The sequence below is a fragment of the Nipponia nippon genome, unplaced genomic scaffold (assembly GCF_047370975.1).
Source record: "Nipponia nippon isolate SJK-2023a ecotype South Korea unplaced genomic scaffold, ASM4737097v1 scaffold_1, whole genome shotgun sequence".
In the NCBI taxonomy this organism is placed as follows: Eukaryota; Metazoa; Chordata; class Aves; order Pelecaniformes; family Threskiornithidae; genus Nipponia; species Nipponia nippon.
In genome coordinates this window covers 161,366,406-161,388,082 of record NW_028262290.1, presented here as the reverse complement: position 1 = coordinate 161,388,082, position 21,677 = coordinate 161,366,406, and the positions used below count along the sequence as shown (strand labels likewise).

General features: G+C 37.9%; 1 protein-coding gene across 1 annotated transcript in view; it reads left to right on the top strand.

The window, feature by feature from the left end:
- Positions 1 to 21,677, top strand: part of LOC104014897 (sodium channel protein type 5 subunit alpha-like) — a 55,933-nt gene that overhangs the window by 16,513 nt on the left and 17,743 nt on the right. Inside the window, exons 8-18 of the mRNA XM_087764049.1 lie at positions 1,320 to 1,411; positions 3,125 to 3,367; positions 3,952 to 4,015; positions 4,650 to 4,794; positions 6,115 to 6,309; positions 7,815 to 8,006; positions 12,763 to 12,865; positions 14,576 to 14,814; positions 14,937 to 15,089; positions 16,253 to 16,606; positions 17,377 to 17,829. Coding sequence (XP_087620175.1) covers positions 1,320 to 1,411; positions 3,125 to 3,367; positions 3,952 to 4,015; positions 4,650 to 4,794; positions 6,115 to 6,309; positions 7,815 to 8,006; positions 12,763 to 12,865; positions 14,576 to 14,814; positions 14,937 to 15,089; positions 16,253 to 16,606; positions 17,377 to 17,829 — 2,233 coding nt within the window. The remainder of the gene's footprint in view (positions 1 to 1,319; positions 1,412 to 3,124; positions 3,368 to 3,951; positions 4,016 to 4,649; positions 4,795 to 6,114; positions 6,310 to 7,814; positions 8,007 to 12,762; positions 12,866 to 14,575; positions 14,815 to 14,936; positions 15,090 to 16,252; positions 16,607 to 17,376; positions 17,830 to 21,677) is intronic.

Sequence of the window (21,677 nt, the reverse complement as noted above, 5' to 3'; positions counted from 1 at the left end):
GGGTAGTTTCAGATTCCTGAACACGCTGAAATCTGCTGTCCTAAAGTCCAAGATTTTTATTCTGCTGTTCATCTTGCTACTTCTCTCGAGGTCTTAAACTCCACCATCTCATGGGCTCTGTAGCAAAGGCTGCCATCAACTGTCATATCCCTGACTGGTTTTTCCTTATTTGTAGATAATAGGTTATGTACTCAGATGTCATCACACACATATATGTATATGAATAAAGTATTCTTATGGGTAATCTATAAGCCACTAAGGAGCTTACACATTGTTAATCATCAGTAACTATCAAGTAGTCCAACAGCTGTATGAACAATTTCATTTTATGGTCCTACTTTCCTACCCATACTCCTAATTCATTTGTGTTCAAGCAGATATAAGCACTTTGCAATATAGTATCTCCTGGTTTTTTGGGTCCTATCATGCAACAAAGAAAAGTATTTGGAAATTAACACAACAGTTAACTCAAGTGCAGTTATTTCTTAAGGTGCTTGAGAATTATTTAATCTTACAGGCTAGGCAATGCCATAGTGTTCTGATCTATTGCTGACAAAAGTCATGCTTTGAGTGGAAGGTTGCCTAGATGACCTCCAGAGGTCCTTTCCAACCAGTGTTTCTCAGATTCTGTTATCGAGACTTTTTATTTTAAGGAATTCTGTTACCAGTTATGACCTTGGCATAAGATGAGTCACACTTCATGTCCATTCTGACATGAAAGAAGTCTTATGAAATATGGGGTTACCTGTTAAAGATAAAGTGCTGTGTAGAATATGCAACTCTTAAAATCCTCATTTTCTGAAATTTCCAAGTTGTTGAAACGATTAAGTTGAAACTAGTTTCAATACTCAAGTTCTTAGCTGACTGCTAAATAAAAGTTAGGAAGACAGCCATGTGGTACAGAATTAACATGTAGTAAATGTAGTTTTGCTCAGCTCCCTTCTCCTAAAGTATATATTGTGTAGTTTTGAGATAGCTGCAACGTATACTTTCATGTGATCTAAATCAGATTAGCCTCAGTATGAAAGGGTTTTATATTTATTTGACATTTTGATGAATAAACACCTCAAAAGTTAAGCATCCAAATCCACACTAAGTGAAAACTTGCTGGGTTTCTTTTCAGAGGCACTGGTCAAAAGTCTTATTATTTTATATCAATACCTAGAAATGGACTTAGATTGCTAAGTTTAGACATTTACCTTAGGACACATTTGACCTATTTATTTTCTGTAACTTATTCATTACTGTGTGCTCAATATGGATATGCTCCGAAAAGCTAGATCTTTGTCATTCAGTTATATGGTGGTTTAATTTTATAGGTATGTTACTATGTGTAAAAGTATGAGGAAGGTTTCAGCTCTTCGAACTTTCAGAGTACTGAGGACTTTGAAAGCCGTTTCAGTAATACCAGGTAAGGAACAACATGTCTTACTAGTTTTCTCTCCTCTTCAGCAGTATGTTATTGCTAATTCCTCTCCTGTTCTTGTCTTCAGTTTTCTGGTCACTTTTTGTGATGGTTAATGGGATCCCAAGGTGTGACAGCCTGTAGTAACTCGCAGCAGCATCCTAACAGAATATTTTTTATCATCTTTCCTCAAAAAGATTTTGACACAGGCAAATTTTTGTATTTTCTGCTTTTTCTATCCCATCATTAATGTTCAATTTTACTTAGCCCAGTGCCTTTGTCTTTTTACTTATGTCTTTCCTGAGCAGCGCACCCTATTCAATATGTTGTCTTAATATTACCACTATATTTCTGGTTTCATGTTATACTTCATTATCTTAATCTTCTATGGTTTATTTCCCTGAATGGTGACTTCACAATATTTCAGAGTTTTTCATTTGTTTGTTTACTGACCACAGCCACTGTCTGGATTGAGCATAATACTTTCATCAACAGTATTTTGCATATGCTGTCCATATGCTGATCTTTTTGTAAGCTGTGCCACTAATTAGGATACCAAAGTATGGATTTCAGAATCTAACTACAAAAAATCATTTGAAAATCTATAAATGACTATATATCCCATTGTCATAATATATATTAACTTTACAATTTCTATGTAATTACAAATATATTTTTGATTTTGCTCCCTCCCTGGGCAGCCTGTGCCAGTGCTCAGGCACCCTCACAGTAGAAAAGTGTTCCCTGATGTTCAGAGGGAACCTCCTGTGTTTCAGTTTGTGCCCATGGCCTCTGGTCCTGTCACTGGGCACCACTGGTAAGAGCCTGACTCTCTTTCACACCCTCCCTTCAGGTATTTATATACATTGACGAGATCCCCCTGAGCCTTCTCTCCTCCAGGCTGAACAGTCCTGGCTCTCTCAGCCTTTCCTGATGGGAAAGGTGCTCCAGCCCCTTCATCATCTTTTTGGCCCTTATCTGGACTCTCTCCAGTATGTCCATGTCTCTCTTGTACTGGGGAGCCCAGAACCAGACCCAGTACTCCAGATGTGGCCCCACCAGTGCTAAGCAGAGGGGTATAATCACCTCCCTCGACCTGCTGGCCATGCTTTGCCTAATGCAGCCCAGGATACCATTTGCCTTCTTTGCCACAAGGGCAGACTGCTGGCTCATGTTCAACTTGGTGTCCTTCAGAACCCCCAGGTCCTTTTCTGCTAAGCTGCTTTCCAGCATTTCCCTTGGAACTTGGAAGTTCCCTTCCAAGTTTCATAAATGTTCTTTTGCTTTTAAACTGGTGACATCCGTAAGGCATTATCTTCTAAGACACAATTCCTTGAGGTCAGCGGAAGCTATCCTTTATTGTAATGTGTATTTGGCACAATGTGAAGTACTAGGTTAATGTTAGTCAAGCACAGAAATCTGTCCATATTCATTAAAGGTCCTAAGAGTTTGCTTAGATGCCATCTTAATTTAGAATTTTCAAGTTAGCAAAATTAGTGTTAGAAGGAAGTAAAAGCCAAATAAGTTATGATTAGGAAATTTAAGTAAAAATACTTTACTTATTCCTATGCTTTATTTTACCTCTTTTAATACTCTGAAATTACAAAACCATTTACACTGATTGTTTTTAACATACTTGCAACTGTTGTGTATTGTCATATGGGAACGCTACTGCATTCCTCTTCTTATTTTGCACATTATCAAATCTTATTTTTCTAGGTCTGAAAGTCATCGTAAATTCACTTATTGAATCTGTTAAGAAACTTACGGATGTGTTGATCTTGACTGTTTTTTGCTTGAGTATATTTGCTCTAATAGGCCTCCAGCTTTTTATGGGCAACTTAACATCCAAATGTGTCCTCAATAATACTATATACAATGACACATTATGTAAGGATGCCAAGATATACTTATCAGATGATAAAGGTAAATTTTATTCTTTTCTCCCTTTACATAATCTGTGTATCTTCCTATGTATGTCTTGTTTTTTCACAGAGATGTTAAAATATAGTTGCATGTATTTCTCACAAGAAGGTATGTCCTTCCATTTGCATGAGTAGTAAGATGAAGCCTATGGGACAACTGAATGAGAGATTAGTGAATGTGGGATTTGGAGAAAGGTTAGCAGTCTGTGGGATAGAAGGGACGGAGTTTTCTATAAGCATTTGCTTCTTTACCTATGCACATTGCATGGGGATCCTAATTTTAGGGGTACTGCACAGAGAATGATTTTTTCCATCACTTAAACTATATCGTTCAGGAATTTTGCCTGCTTCTTGCAGAGATTCTTATTTTTACCAAAGATCAAATAAAATCTTACATTGTGAGTTAGGCAGTTGTTAATATTTTTTTTTTTTTTGAAATTGCCATAGGGACAGATCTGCTGAGAAACAGCCCTATACACCCTTTGTGGTGAAAGGAGTCTTTCACAGAGACTTAGTTCATCGGGCTGTTTTTTAAAGTGCAGCAATGTATGACTTACTGTCAGAGTGCTGTAGGAACTGATGCCTTCTGATTTTATGATACCTTGATGTTTTTTGTATTAGATATCTGCTACAGAATGAATAAATCTTCTGAAATATTGCTCTGTGGGTTCAGTTCAGATCCTGAGTAAGTGAACAGAACAGTTTTAGTACTTTCTTATTTTTTTCTTCAGATATACTGTGGTTTTATTTTTGGCCTAAAGGAATGGTGGTGATTTTTCAGGAGGGTGGAGTGTGTGTGTGTGTGTGGGGGGGTATTAGATTAAAAACCAGCTATTTCACGTCAGAAAAACAATGAAGTAAAGTACTAGGATGCAAGCAATTATATTTGTGTTTTGTTGCTAACCACTGGTAATATAATGGTAATGTAGAATGATATAAAGGAAGAGGGGAACACATCAGTAAAGAGTTGTGAAGTATTAGTAAACTCTCCTCTCCTCACCTTGGTGAAATATTTAAAAGTAAACATATTTCCATTTTTTCTGCTATGTATTCGTTTGAATGCATCCTACATCAGTGGAGAGTTTCTGTCTAGTCAGAAACTAGACAGAACTAGAGTTTCTGTCTAGTTTCTTCAACTAGACAAATGGCTTTCCAGAATTGTCTGATATAAATCAGTCCTTCTGGCAGAATTATATTGGGGAATAATGAAACAGACTTTCAGATAAACTGAACAAAATATTTGATGTTGTGTACTGGATGCTTTCAGGTACAATCTAATACTGCAAGTAAGTATTGTTTAACATTTCTTTTGTGGTTAGCAAAGAGTGCCCAGAAAACTATAGCTGCAAGAAGGTTGGGAAGAATCCTGACTTTGGTTATACAAGTTTTGATCATTTTGGCTGGGCCTTCCTTTCTTTGTTCCGTCTGATGACACAGGATTACTGGGAGCGTCTCTACAGACAAGTAAGTACTTTTATTACCTGACTTTAGATAGGCAGTTTAGAGCTTTATGTCCACTAGAAAAATCTGCATCTGTTTTAAAATTACTGATACCAAATTTCTTTTAAAATCAACATAAATATTAAGGAAGTAGCCTCAAGTGACTAAGTTGTAACCCCTTCTGCAAGTAACATTGGATGGGAGCAATCCTGCTGTGAATGCTCATAGTTTTGTTGGAGAACACACTTGGGTCAGTGATTAATAGTTAAATGTTAATATGTAACTACCAAAGGATTGGGGTATATAGTAGATCCTGCTAGTGAGCACACTGCAGCTGCAGGGGATATGAAGACTTGTTACATGCTCTGTTTGTCTTCCTTTTGAGTCCTGACTCCTCACCAAAGCTTTTGGCTCAACATACACACTTACATTTCAGATCATTTTTGACAACTGGGACTAAAAAAATTGCAGCCTTTATGTTTTGATTCAGAGAGTTGAATGTAACTTTTAAATTCTGGTTTTTGACAAAACTGATACAAAAATTGCATGTAGAGAACTTTTTGGATCCCTTACATCTATGCAGTGCCTTTGTTAGAAGGGAATTATCCTCTGCCTTGTTCTATAGCTTTCATATTGTCCACTTTAACTTTTTTCAAGCAACCTTTATTAAGGGATTTTTTAAAAATGGATAAATCTTCTTGTGCCATTTAGAGGTCATGTGGTTTATAGTTCTAAATGTCTCAGAGCTTAATTTTGAGCCATCTCCTCTGCTGCCAATTAAAAAAACATAAGAATAAGCAATCAGTCTAAATATTGCCTCTGATTCACTAATTATAGCATCTTTCATGATTGTTTAGATAATCCTAGCTTTCATCCTTATTACTGAGTTTTATTAATTTCTTCTGTAGCCACCTGTATATCTCTTTACAGCTGAAGTTGTCTTCTCATAACTTAAACTCTGATGATCATTTGCCTGATTTGCTGGGAGATATTTAAGTTAATTTTAAGAAAGGATTTTGTTAATTCTTCTTTGCAGTACAGGACATCATTATGAATGTTTGATGGTCTGTTACATAAAGAGAAAACATTGTATGTTTACAGAGAAGTTTTTAAGAGCTGAAATTTATTTACTTGAAGGCCAGGGGAACTCCTGACTAGATGTATTTCTAGACCTTCTCTATAACTTAGACCAGAGGTAGATCCTACTCTTGTTTAAAGAAAACAGTGCAGTATGTTGACCTTTTGTATTGTATAGGAAAATAAATTGTTTAAAGTTAGTTTGAAATTCTAGTGTAAATGTTAGTTTGTTAAGAATTTATTACAACCTTTACCTTTTCTTTACAGACTATCCGTACATCTGGAAAGAACTACATTTTATTTTTTCTGGGGGTCATCTTTTTATGCTCATTTTATCTCTTCAATCTGATCTTGGCTGTAGTAACTATGGCATATGAAGAGCAAAATAGAGCTACTCTTGCTGACACAGAGGCAAAGGAAAAATTACTTCAGGATGCCCAAAAAATTCTAGAGAAAGAACGGGTTTGTAAATTATTATATGTAATACATAATATGTGGTTCCTTTTGTTTTCTTCTGCTGGTGAATTAGAGAAGTAAGGTTTTAATTAACCATGTGCTTCTTACAATACTTTCTCACACCTCATTTCTCTTTGTCTTTTTATAATTACATGTGTATATATATCTATATATATAGATATAAACATTTCTGTGATACAAACAAGTCCAAGTTAAATCATATTAAGTTTTAGGATTTGCAGACCTGGCATTGTATAGGAATGGGTTGCTGGGAAGTATATAGCTTTTATGGTATTGCATAAAGGCCCGTGCTCTGTGGTGTGCCCCATTCTTGTACACTACCACTATTGCTGTGTACAGAAATTCCTTTCTCTGGATATTCCTTCTTGCTATTACTGTGTAGTCTGATGAAGGAAGTATGAGTGGATAAATTTGCATCCATAAGAAAAGTTGTCATTTCTACAGTTCCCTGAGATTGGAGGTTCTGATGCTGATAGGTTTCAGGATTGATTAAAAAGGCAAGCTTTCTGAGAGCCACTGTGCTCAGCTATTTAAGGGGTGTCATGCCTCTTTTTGAGTGATTGCACGCAGAAGGTCTACCAGTTGACAAGAGCAGGAATAGTTTTTGGCCAGGCTAATGCCGTTAGTTCCGTATTAATGTAGAAGGACATCCAGAGACTGCGTTCGTTTCTTTGCTGTTGGAGAGCTAATAGACACACATCAGATTTCTACAGTGGTTCCTCTTGGCGCAGTGTTGCCTAGATTCATTCATTCCTTGGCCTATAGAGGACCAGGGATCACCTTGTTGTTTTTATTTTATTCCTGAGAAGTGAAGCTCTGAGCTGAGGAAACAAGATAGATTGGAAATTATTGTGAGACATACTTTGTCTTCTCACTTTTTATAAAAGATACCTCTGATTTACTGCTAACAGTCAGAAAAGTCAGATTTGTAAGAGGACATGCAAATATTCTCTAGCAATTGTCCAATTTCATTGTTAAATGAAAGGCATCACTGGTTTACCAAATTCCTCCTCTACAGCTGTTGACAGGCCTGTAATGTTTCTCTGTCTGAAATTCCAGCTTGCCAAGCTTTACTTAGGCTTTTCTTCCTTCTATTTTCCTTTCAACGGGATTAGTAGTTAAGAAAGGTTTAACATTTTAGGATTTAGTGTGAGCCCTTAGTCTTCTGTTGTCTTTGGGCTCAAGGTCCTTCCCAAAGCAAGAAAAGGAGAGTAAAAGGATACACCTTAATATTCTGTAATTCAGATACAAAATACAATATCTAAAGTGGCAAGGACAAACTTTAATTGTAGTAGCTGATAAGAAGCCCTGCTTTATCTTTCAGTATTGTGAATAGCATTTTGTACTCCTATCTTTTTATAGTAGTTTAATATTTGAAAGGTAAGAATTATTAGTGCAAAACATTCAGATAGCATAATAATTAAACCGCATATGATCCTAGTCCATTTGCCTTGTATTAATAGACCGACTTTTTGCTGTTTCTTTTACAGATGTTGGCTGCTGGAGAGGGTAATAAGGCCTTACGTGGCGGATCTGAAATGTCAGTTGCTGACTTGAAAAATTCAAAAGAAAAAGAGGTGGAGAAAGAAAAACCCATTTTAAGACAAAGCTTAATATTAGGTGATCATGGCAAAGAGGAGCAGATATTTCATTCACAGCCTGGTCACTGCCACAAGAAGCTTGTAAGTATTCGAAATAGATATATTGATTAGACTTGCATGTGATGTGATAATCTAATGAGCAGAAAAGCTTTCTTTATTTGCAATTTTTTTCCCTCTTTTTTTTTTTCTTTTCCCCTTCTTGCACGCATTGGATTAAAAGCCCTACAGCTGAGTTTTGCCCTGCTTTGAGCAATGGAGTGGGAGGAGTCCAGAGGACCTTCCCAACTTGAGTTTTTCTCTGGCTCTATGTAGACACCCTCATTTAGATGCCTATATTTAAGTATTTTAATCTTGAGCTGAATCTTCTGAAATAATTCTCAGGCAATTATCCATATTACTGAGTTATTTTCAACAATATCTAAAAAAAAAGCCTTTAATGCCCTTATACTGGTTCAGCAGCAGCCATTTTCCAGTACAGGCTTGTGACTTAGATCAAACAGGGTCCACTAGAAAATCAGGTGGTGCAAAAGTAGATATTTGTGTCCAAATAACACCTTGACTGAAACCCTGGTTCCCAGCCATACCTTTGATAATTCAGGCTGGAATTTCAAACCAGTCTTCATTCACCTTCTCAGATATGTTTCTTCCTTCCATTTCTTTGGTGATCATTTACCATGACTGAGAAGGGTCGCTAGATGTGGAGAGCTGAAAATCATCACCAAAACATACACTGTTCATTTTTATATTATCTCTCGCCCCTCTGTCTCCCAACATGTTTTCTATGACCCCCCCATGATAGTCTGTTCCATTTCGTGGCAGATACTCTCTTGCTTCTGGGAGAACATCAGAATTGTTCCCACCCATCTCATAGAAAATGGAAACTTTCCAGTAGCAGAGCTAAAGGAGTAATGGCCCAACTTCCTTCCTCTTGAAAAGTGCCCTTGTAGGGGAGTTTTTATCAGACATGTCATCCTAGCTAAAATGGATTAGTTTTTCATTCTGGCAGTCAGCATGGTCAGAATTTCTTCTAAATTCTGTGATCCTAGCTGTATTAAATTATGTGTCTGAGCTGAAGGAGTCAAAATCATCCACTTGGCAGCAACTGCCATCTGTCATCTCCTTTAGTACAGTATTTTCTTCTTATAGAGCGCCATTAACGTTTCCCCTGCCGTGTTAAGAATATAATGCCATTTTGTGACCTAATTTGGTTCCGCTGTACTTAAAGGGAACACTATCACAGTCCATGGTAGTGTATTATTATACCTACTGAGGAAAAGAAAAAGTCTTTCCATAGCAGGTGCCATATCTTCTATAAGTATAAAAATCACCTCTTATGACTGATTATCCCTATTTAATTTTTTTCGTCTAAGTGTGTGACTGTGTTGCAGGAGATGACTGAGCCAGGAGATAAATTTGGTTTAGTTCCTAGACCTTCTCCAAGGCTGCAAAATCTGCACAGGTTGGATGCCAAAAGCAATCTGTATTTTTACATTTCAGAAATAACATTTTCAGATCCTTCCCAAGGTCCCTTTCCCTCTCTGTGTGCAGAGAATGGCAAAGTTATGAATATCTCTGTATAGGAACTTTTCATAGAATCATAGAATCGTTAAGGTTGGAAAAGACCCTTAAGATCATCGAGTCCAACCGTTAACCTGTCATTGCCAAGTCCACCACTAAACCATGTCCCTAAGCACCACATCTACCCATCTTTTAAATACCTCCAGGGATGGGGACTCAACCACTGCCCTGGGCAGCCTCTTCCAGTGCCTGGCTGCCCTTTCGGTGAAGAAGTTTTTCCTAATATCCAACCTAAACCTCCCCTGGCGCAGCTTGAGCCCATTTCCTCTCATCCTATCACTTGTTACTGGGGAGAAGAGACCGACCCCCACCTCGCTACAGCCTCCTTTCAGGCAGTTGTAGAGAGCAATAAGGTCTCCCGTCAGCCTCCTCTTCTCCAGGCTGAACAACCCCAGCTCCCTCAGCCACTCCTCATAAGCCTTGTGCTCCAGACCCTTCACCAGCTTCACTGCCCTTCTCTGGCCACGCTCCAGCGCCTCGATGTCCTTCTTGGAGTGAGGGGCCCAACACTGAACAGAGTACTCGAGGTGCGGCCTCACCAGTGCCGAGTACAGGGGCACTGTCACCTCCCTGGTCCTGCTGGCCACACTATTCCTGATACAAGCCAGGATGCCATTGGCCTTCTTGTCCACCTGAGCACACTGCTGGCTCATGTTCACGTGGCTGTCAACCAACACCCCCAGGTCCTTTTCTGCCAGGCAGCTCTCCAGCCACTCCTCCCCCAGCCTGTAGCCTCATCGATAAAGATATTGAACAGGACAGGCCCCAATACTGAGCCCTGGGGAACACCACTTGTGACTGGCTGCCAACTGGATTTGACTCCATTCACCACCACATCTCTTTTGGAAAGAGATAATAGATTGCATTAGAACCTGGTACGAGAAATGTGAAGTGGAACCCACTTTTCAGGAGTATATTCTGCAGAGTTTAAACTACATTGATTTGCTTGCTAACGGATGACTCTACACTATCTGCATGAAGAATTCCAAGACCCAGCTCCAGGTAATTGTGATTGTGTGAGATCCTGGTTATAGTCTTATGCTGTCTCACACATACTTACAGACGATCATTTGACAGCAGAAGCAGCTATTTATCAATCACGAGGGTTCTTCAAGATGCATAGTCCACCTGTACACTCCCTCTCACTCCCCTACGTTACAGTTCTCACTTCGTCCTACAAATGTTGATATTTCATATTTTTAAAAAAAAAAAAAGGCCCAGATCATGATCCAAGTAGTGTGAGCTGCTCCGATGTAGAGTTCTACCTTAGTCAAATAAATATAATCTACAACAAACATGGCAGTTTGTTTCATGTTATGGCAACTACTGGTAGTAGTAGCTCTGCTGCAACTGAGGACTCTTCAAACAATGCACTCTCTAATCACAAAAAGAGGCTAAAGATGCTAAGTCAAAGAGAAAAAAGCATATGAGATAGGAACTTTTTGGTAGGACATAATCAGTTCTATAAAAACTTGAATGGACTATTTTGCTAGTGCATATCCCTATTTTAAATCCCAATTTGTCAGAGGACTTTTCATCACCAGTTATTTACTTCAGCTAAAGATAGATGAGAAGCAGTAACCGGTTCAGTGTTGATGAATGTTCTTAACTCTGAATGCTTCTGAACAGACGTGAATTTCAACAAGAAGACTGAGGACTTCAGTCGGGCTGGTGCACAAATTTTTCTAGGTTTCTCTCCTATGAGACACCAAACATTATAGAAAGGAATGAAAGGACAAGTTGCACTGGTAACTTGGATGTGATTAGAATAGTCTAATTGAGTCTTTTAGATTCTGAAAAAATACAGATAGAAAAATGAACATTTTAGCACTGTATTATAAATTCATTTTATATGTCTATTCTGTGACAGTTCTATCAGCTAAGTTTTGCTTAGCATTCAAGTCATTAAAATACCAGAGAGACAAAAAGAAATAATTCTTATTAAACCCCTGAGGCCAAGGATATCAGTTTCATTCCCTGAATAACAGTTTTATAGAATATGTTCATAAAAATTGTATTATTGTAAAAGTTTGAAGTAATGATGCGACATATCGATAGGAAAGAGGTCATGGCTTTAAACTAAAAGAGTGTAGATTCAGACTAGATTTAAGGAAGAAATTTTTTTACCATGAGGGTGGTGAAACACTGGCACAGGTTGCCCAGAGAGGTGGTAGATGCCCCATCCCTGGAAACATTCAAGGTCAGGCTGGATGGGGCTCTGAGCAACCTGATCTAGTGGAAGATGTCCCTGCTCATTGCAGGGGGTTTGGACTAGATGGCCTTTAAAGGTCCCTTCCAACTCAAACCATTCTATGATTCTATGATATCTTTACTTATATACCCTCCCCACAAAAAGAAAATGAAACAAATGAAGTTGTGCTGAAAGGGGATACTAAGGTACTGTGCGTTACGATGTGGTCAGTCAGCAGCTCCCGGTCAGCTGGTAATTCTAATTATGTCCTCCCTGATACTGGAGTTTTCATTCTTTCTGTTTTTCTCTACCTCAGAGTCTCATCTATTCTTTGCAGCCCATGTTTTACAATTGTCTACTTAGTCTTTAAAAGGGGTGGGGAGGGGGGGAGATATTCATGTGTCATGAACTGAATCTTTGATAATAATTCAGTGTGTCCCATAAGATAGAGGTGTTGACTTGTCTGTTCTTCAGTGCACAGCAGGAACACTGAGTTTATCATTCTGTAACTTCTAATGAAAACAAAAGTAGTCCCATTCCTAGTTTTAGCCAGTTCATTAGTATAGATCTTGGTAGGCTTAATAGGGCTGGGAAAACCAATAATTTTGATTCACTAAATAACTATTCTTAATTTTAATAAATATTTATTATTTATCAATAATCAGCAAATTCATGGTTAAATAGCCAATAAATTATTCAAACTTATCGTCAGTCTTCTTTTTGTATATTCTTTTTATCAGTCACCGGAAAGATGGAATGATTTTTTTCCTTTTCTCCCCTGTTAATGATTCTATACTTCTTAAATAATGGCATTATTATTGTTAAATATTATCAGAAGGAAACAACTTCTTGAAAAATATTACTGGTTTTCATTAAATGTTCTTTGCCTTCAAAGGCAAACACATGATATTGTTGTATTGTTCTGTTTTACATTCTTTCAGCAAGGTAAGGCTTCATCACAATGTGTATTTAAAAAGGCTTATTTATCTTATGCTGGACATAATTTTTATATTGCCATTTCTTCATATTCCCTTGTTATATTATCTTCTGTTGTCTTTCTAACCAAAGAGGCAGATACTGCTGTCCTATGAATTGTCAGTGGACTCTATTAATGATCCTTTTCGAAGACAGAGGTTAATGAGTGCAGCCACTGTTATTACAGATAATTTGCGTAAGTCATTCTTTAGTGTTTTTCCTATGGTGATTGTGTAATTTGACCTAAGAGATCAAAATGTCACAAACAGTCAGCATTATTTTAAAAGTCACTAGGGGAAATTATGCTGCAATCAAATGTAAATTTCAGTAAAATAAATATTCTCGTATCTCATTTAACTGCAACTGTAACTTGCAATTACCAAGGGTAAATCATGCCTGAACAACGTGATTGCCTTGTACAATAAAATGACTGGGTTTGTGGAAGAGGGGAGAGCAATGTTTTCATTTACCTCAACTTTAGAAAGGCTTTCAACACCCTCTCCCACAGTATTTTTTCATCCAAGTTAGGGTGTTAGGGTCTGCATGCGTGGACAATCAGCTGCACAAAAAAACGGTTGAATGTTTGGGCTTCAAGTGTCTGGTGAACAGGCTGTGTTCTACCTGGAGGCAGGTAATGAGTACCACAGGGTGTATCCTAGTACACATCTTGTCCTAAGTGACCTAGAGGAGGCAGGAGGGCTTGCTCTTCAGTTTTGCAGATGACACTAAATTGGGGGGGAACCACTTGATACACTGGAGGTAAGGGCTGACATCTAGAAGGACTTAGGCTGGAGGAATGGGCCAACAGGGACGTTATGAAAATTCAACCAGAACAAATGTAAACTGCATATATGCAAGAACCTCTTGCAACAATACAGGCTGGGAGCTGGCTGGCTGGGAAGCAGCTCTGCAGGAAAGGCCCTGTGGGTCCTTGTGAGCAGTGAGCTGAGTATGAGCCAGCAACATGCCTTTGCAACAGCAATGGCTAACAGTATCCTGGACTATATTAAAAAGAGCATAGCCAGGAGAAAAGTGATTATCACCCTTTATTAAGCACTTGCTAGACCACATACTATGCCCAGTTTGCCCCTGACCCCCCCAGTACAAGAAATACATTGAGTTCAGTAGAGGGCCACCAAGTCAAGGGATAGAGCACTTGCCCAGTGCTGGGCTGGTTCAGCCTGGAGAAAAGGTTTTGAGGGGAAGTTAATATCAACCTTCCAGTGTGTAGGAAGACATTATCAAGAAGGTGGAGCCAGGTTCTTCACAGTGGTGCACAGTGGGAAGATGAGGCAACAGACATAAATTGAAAGAAGAGAGCTTCAAACTATGTGTAAGGAGAAGCTTTCACCGTGGGGACAGTCAGACAAAGAAACAGGTTATGCAGTCTCTGACCTCACGGCTGACCCTGCTTTGAGAAGGGTGTTGCACTAGAGATCTCCTGAGGTCCCTTTCAACTTGACTTATCTTATAACCCTATCCTCAACTCTGGACACCAAGATATGGGCGACATCCTTCTTTCATTTTATCCTGGACTTTTTTTCAGCCCACACTGTATCTGTGACTGCGCAGATGCAACTCACAGAAAATTAATTGTCAGTCTTCCCAGAGACAGTTATTTCTCCTTAATGCAGATCCTTTATCATCCTTCAATAGTATAATAAACACATGAAGAGGTGGGTAATATCACCTGTTTCTGTAACTATGAGATTTGTTGATGGTGACCTTTAAATAGCTTGTGATTAGCTTGTGTAGAATGAGTGAAACAATTTTTTTCAGTTATGCCATTCTGCTCACGTGAGATGATTGATTTTTCTTTTCAATCTTTTTCTATGACTGTCTTTTTCTTCATACTATGAACTTCTGTATAAGATTATTTGTATGTCACTTTCCCTCTGTCATTTAGAACTGCAAGAGTCAAAACTGAAATGCCCATCATTATTGAAACGTTTTGCTCAAACATATCTGATTTGGAATTGCTGTCCGTTCTGGAGAGCAGTCAAAGAGAAGGTGAAATTGGTGATTTTGGATCCATTTGTTGATCTCTTAATCATGGTCTGCATTATTGGGAATACCTTATTTATGGCTCTGGAGTACCCTTGCATGCCGGCCCATTATCAACGCATGATTTGTATAAGTGACAAGGTAAGTTAGGTCTATGTTAGAGTGAATATGGAGTGATAACCCCATATTTGTACTGGGGCAGTCCCATAAGGAGACATACTTTTTTAATGACTTTTTGCTGAATTTCTTTTTCTTCTTTCCAGGTCTTCACCCTGATTTTTACAGCAGAAATGATCTTGAAAATCATCGCTCTAGATCCTTACAACTATTTTCAGCAAAAATGGAATATTTTTGATAGCATAGTTGTTATGGTTGGCCTAATAAGCTTTAAAGAAAATCTGTCATCTTTCAGGCTGGTAATTATTTCTTTATTCTTTTCAAAAAGTACATGTGTTGTATAGATTTGTAGAAGATTACAGTGAAACACCCTCAAATTATTTTACTGATGGATCTTTTAAATCAGTTGTCTTTGTATATAATAAGCCAACATGAATGTTTAATTAGAGTGAATATTAAATTAATATTAAAGAATACATTCAATATGTTTCTTTTACTGTGTATATTGGATACTACAATCTCCCTTTGGAGATTTGACCTAGCAAAGAGTTCACTGGTTCCCTGTTAGGTCTGTACAGTGGCACTGCTCAACTACATTTCAGATCTTCAATTAGGAAAAGATATTATCTGAGTGTTTTCATGAGCTTAAGGATAGCAAAGGTTCCTTCACAACTTTTGCTTTTGAGTTGAGATTTGTAAAATAACACAGCCTTCCTCAAGGCTTAGACTTGGCCTTGAGGTCTCCTCAAGGCTTTCTTCCATCTTAGGGAAAAGGAGGAGTAGCTCTCAGATGCCTATGTATAATGTTACATTTTTGCTTACGTCCTTACTGTGTATTTAGAATGCTAAATTTACTAATTACTTCTAACATTCTTCGTAGCTTTTCAGAGTCATCACACCTAGAAATTCAGCTGAATTCTGTTTCATCTTGTGTATCATGACTGAGAGGTTTTAACAGCCCTGAACGCTAATTTGACTAAAAACATCCTTTTTACTCATGAGAATGCATAGAATAGATTCCATCTGGCTTTTCAGATCCTATTTTAAGTCTGTTGGGTGAGGGTAGAAAAAATTCTTTTTTTCAGTTTTTGTCTGATTACATTTGATTTAGTCCAAAATGCAGTCATTTCTTAAGCCTCATCCAAGTACCTATAAGCCACTTGATTACTGTTACTATTGTTGCTATTAATACTAATAGACTTACACGGGCTCATATCTAACTTAGCACAAACAATTTGAAACCTTCTTTTGGCAGTTCTCTGTTCTCAGTAACATTAGCTATCTGAGCTTAAGCACAACGCTTTTGGATCAGAGCAACTAAAAACCTTTCTTTGGGAGAAAAATTATGATGGTCTTACTGAAGCAAAGACAGCATGATAAATGCAGGGTCTGGTTTTTATGTGTGCTGTGCTATCTACGCAGTGTTCACCACTCACATTGTTCTCTTGTGTTTTATTTACAGCTCAGGATCTTCAAATTGGCAAAGTCCTGGCCAGCCTTAAATACTCTTATGAAAATAATCCTAAACTCAGTTGGTGCTCTGGGTAACCTCACTCTGGTTTTGATTATCACTGTATTTATTTTTGCTGTAGTCGGAAAGCAGGTTTTAGGTAATTATTATGAGAGTAATTCCTCTAGAATAAGCACCAGTGACGATTTACGCTGGCATATGAAGGATTTTTGTCATTCATTCCTGATTATATTCAGAATATTATGTGGAGAATGGATTGAAACCATGTGGGAATGTATGGAAGTGGCTGGAAAAGAGCTATGCCTTCCCATTTTCTTGCTAGTCCTGGTGATAGGAAACCTGGTGGTGAGTTTCAAGCTATTTTTCAATCCCTGCTGAATTCATCCACTTATACTGGCATCTATTTTTGCAAGGGAAACTTTATCACTTGAACAGTATTCACACTATTCTTTTTTCTGGATATTACTTAATATATATTTTTCTTCTGTCTTTTTTCCCTTTTCCTGTCTTCCTCTTTCTCACATAAGAGGTAGCAGCTAAGCAAAATAAACAAAATTATTCCTTCTACCCAGAGTATAGAAATGCAGTGCTTTTGATAATTTGATGTCTGATTTCTTCATCTTTTGTGTTGCTAGGATCAAATAACCAAACTGTTCAGTGCTTTTAATGCTTACCAACTTATCCTTATATTATCAAAAGTTTACAGTACCCAGATTTTCTGGTTTGTGTGATATATACCAGATCTAATCTATATATACTGGAAGACGAAATCTTTTTCATCTGCTTGGTTTCTTGGTCTATACCAGATCCTTTTTGATGGTGATGTTATTAAAATTTATCTTTGCCTGCTGTTTTTCAACATAGCTACCTCCTCATACATGATAAACATCAGAGCATGTGAAAATATATTTAATATACCCAAACCCTCTCTTCCTTCCTTTTTATTCTGTCTTTCCTTCCAGAAGGGGCCATATCATACTATATTAATATTCCACTACAATAGTAAATAATTTCATTACAGTGGTTGATGGAGTTTGAGATTTTTTTATCTAAGGAGGGTTTTCTGAAATGTCTTTTCCGTTAGCAATGGTGTCTCCAACTTTAACTATTTCAAGGTGCTCAACCTATTCATCGCCTTGCTGCTGAGCTCGTTCAGTACTGACTCCTCAATGGGACAAGAGGAAACTGGACAAATGACTAAATGTCAGATTGCCATTGCACGGATTCACAAGGGCCTGCAGTCTGTGAAAGACAGAATTTTGGATCATTGTGGCAAAATAATGAAACGAAGCCTCAAAACGACAGCCAAAAATAAGACTTCAGTGAAAATTTCTGCCAAAGACACAGAGGAAAATAACTATGCCATGACAGATGTCAGAAAGGATATAGACAACAGTTGCTTTGATATTTGGTATTACAATACTGAAGGGAGTTCCTCAATAACACAGAAATATGAAGAATTTTTAACCAGTCGTAGTACCTGTGTTCCCATTGCAGTAGCAGAGACTTACACCGATGAAGGTGGTGATGAGCACAGTGTATGCGCAGAAATAGAATATAGAAAACAGGTAAGGAATATTAATATTTGAAAAATTATTGTAACTTGCATCTGTAAATATAATCTCAAAGACTCAACAGTAAATGTTATCCCTTCTGTCATTTCTGCCATTTTACTTTCTTTGTTCTTCTAGTAGCTTCAAAATGCAAGAGCTACCAAATAGTCTTAGCTATTCAATAACTTGTTGAATATCCACTTTTTCATTATTCTCCTTGTTGATAGCCATAATTCTGTTTCTGTCTGGTTTGTTTCCATTTATTGCTGTCAATTGTTAAATGAAGTTTGATCGAGATAGACATTCTTTCTTTTTGTCTCCTTTGCCTTACAGATGGCACCCGGAAATTTTGGAAGGCAGGCCTCTTGTGTTGCTTATGTGTTGCTTCTCAGTTGCATGAAATCCAAAGGGAATGCAAATAAAAAAATAGTTTCTTAATGTTTTTATAATCCCCTATTCACCTCTATGATACTCTGGACTCCCCTTTATATCTCTTGATTTTTTTGTGTTGGGCAGGATTAAACCAAAGTCTTTCTGCATGTGAGTGAGGCATTTATACTACCATGATATTCAATAACGGTGCAATTCATTTGCCTGTACATAGGCATTTAGGGATATTTGAGATACTTCAGGTGTATGTCTTAGGCACCCCTAGGTGTCTTAAAGGACACTAAGCAGTTTAGGGCAAGCAACTGAATTAAACCCTTTGTGTCCTCACTGCATTAATAGTGTCCCTTGCTGCATGTCCATATTACTTGTATGTTGCCCACTTTTGCATTTCATATTTTCTCTCATTTTGCTTTCTTGTTTTTTTTTTTTTCCTTATTTTTGCTTTCTTTTCTTCTCTCTAATGATGTGTTATACTTTTAATAAAATGGATTTTTACCTGATTACTTTCCTTTCAGGAGGGTGATGTTTCTTAATGAAATTCTGTTTGTGACGGCATCGTTACTTTTATTATATGTGATGTGATTGCTTAGAAAGGATATGAATGCTGGTTTGAGTATAATGATCTACCTGCATGAATGCATTCCAGTTCAGAATCATTGGGTCATCCTCTGAGATTCTTATTCCTGTATGTTGTGGTTTAACCCCAGTTGGCAACTAAGCACCATACAACCACTCGCTCACCCTCCTCCCTGCAGTGGGATGGGGGAAAGAATAGGGAAAAAAAAAGGTGAAACACGGGGGTTGAGATAAAGACAGTTTAATAGGACAGCAGAGGAAGAGAAAAAAAAAATAGAATATACAAAACAAGTGATGCACAATACAATTGCTCACCACTGGCTGACCGATGCCCAACCCATCCCCGAACAGCAATCGCTGCCCCCCAGCCAGCTCCCCCCAGTTTCTATACTGGGCATGACGTTATACGGTATGGAATAGCCCTTGGGCCACGCTGGGTCAGCCCCCCTGGCTGTCCCCCTCCCAGCTTCTTGTGCACCAGGCAGAGCAGGGGAAGCTGAAAAGTCCTTGACTGGTGTGAGCCCTACTTAGCAACAACTAAAACATCAGTATGTTATCAACATTATTCTCATCCTAAATCCAGAACACAGCACTATACCAGGAACTAGGAAGAAAAATAACTATCCCAGCCAAAACCAGGACACCATATAAATATTTTTGCCTATAGAAGGTAAGGGTGATACCTTTTAGCCCACTGACAGTACTGCAGCTGTGTATGAAACAGTAGTGGTTTCAGCTCAGCTCAGCTCAGCACACAAGAACCTCAAGTGAATTTCTTTTAGAAGCCTGCCTTATTCACAGGCAGTCGTAATAAGAAGCAGCAGACTCCAATACACCTTCCCTACAATCTTTTCTCAGAAGGTGAACAAAAAAAATATTAACGCTTCTCAGACCTGTACTAAAGGCAGTACCAATAGACGCTGGCTTATACAACAGAAGAATGAGCCATTTTGCAGGTTCTTCACATAAAGCAAGATAGGAAGCCTCTTACAGACAGTAGCTTATGGTTTTCATTTAAGTCTTTTTATTCATTTCTGCTTATTTCTCCAGCTACCACATTCAAGTAGGAATGAGCTTTTCTAAGATGCTGCAACAGTGCTTTTTTTCTTCATAGGTAAAAGTGATGATGTAAGTGTGTGGCAATATGGGGTTTAGCTCATCTAAAAAACACATCCAAATGTGTGAGCGGCAGGCTCAGGTGGAACACCAGGCTTTGATGACTATACTGTACCTAGATTAGCTTGTTAAAGATTGTATTTTATGAGTGTCAGTTGTGTTATGATTGTGATATCACCATATTTTAAATCTGTCAGAACAGGTATTTGGGCTCAAAGTGCAGTTACCTAGTATTATGCCATGGCAGAAATGTCAAAAGCAGGTGCTATTTTTGGATGGACTATCAATCATATGGTCAGTGTCTAGGTGGACTGGTAGAATCCATTTTCTATGTTTTTGGTCATAAGAGGAGGTATCGTCAGTGGAATGTCTTTGGACAAATTCTCAAAGAAGCAGAAGTTGCTGATCACCTTATAATCATCTGTGGCTATTTGAAATATGTTGTCCATAAACATTTGATGACAGAAATTCCTTCTCCACTGCAGTGAAATCTGGTATTGCTTGGAATTTGTAGGGGCAAAAGGACTGAGCTGATTGGGATCACTTATCTCTTCCACCTGTAACTAGAAACATGAGACTGTTGGGGTCCAGCTGCAAAGGTTGCTACTGAGCCAGTTCATCAGAACTTAGTGACTTGGATGTAGGAATTCATCAGTGGGCTAAATGTAGATCTTGAGGAATGATACATTTCCACAGTATGAGCACAGGACCACAGTATTTGAAATTGAGGAAGAAACCATTCTATTCCATGTCTTTCAGGGATATCATTTAATTACCTGTAAAAAGACAAACATGCTAGATTTTGTGGATGCTTTAGAGTCTATCAAAGACTTTTGACTTTTAATAATGACTGTCAGGAAGAAAAATGTGGAAAACCAACTGGTTTGCGTTCTTCCATGCAGGGAGACAGATTAAGACATAGAGAGCAGTGCCGGAGTTCAAGCGTCTTCAGTCAGATTTCTGGGACTTCTGAAACTTTAAGTGATTTTTCAGAAACACACCAAAAGAAAGAGCAAAAAGAGGTAATTATAACTTTTATCATCTTGTGGAATATGCTAGAGATGAAAATGGTCACAGCGGTTCTCTCATTCAGCAATGACAGGACAAGCCGGGGTTTTCCAAAGAGTAGCAAGTATAATCCCTGTGAAGATGGTACACCTCTCTAGAGGTAATAATAGTTTAAAGCATGGAGGTTTGTCTCTCAGCTATGGCTAACAGTGTAAGTTAATACATTATTTTGTACAAAATAAGTAAACAGAACTTAATCAAGAAACACACTTACTTTAAACATATCTGATACATACTATTAATTTTTATAGATAATTCTGTTTGCTGTCATCCTTGGATATAAAAATTTGCTCTCTAGAAATGGTTCCCCAAACAACCGTACTTTTTCTGGTCTAGAAAATTAGCTTATTCTAATACAGTACACTTCCACATCTAAAAAGGTGGAGAATCAGGGCTTGCCTGCAATGATCCAGAAAATTAAATGAAAGTTCAGCAGCTTTCTGGATTACTACCTCCAAAACTCAAACCATTTTAGCATTTTATGGTTTTAGATAAACTTACCAAAAGTTTTGTTTGTTATACATTATTGAATTACATTTATATAAAAAATCAATATTAAAAATATTAAAATGCCCATGAATTTAAATAATTGCATTTTTGTCTATGTTGAAGATTCCCTAGGACCTTAAGTTAGTGTAGAGCAGCATGGCTGTCAACAAACACAGTTCTTCCTCTTCTGGCTTCTCATTCTTATACCTATCCTCATGTCTTCC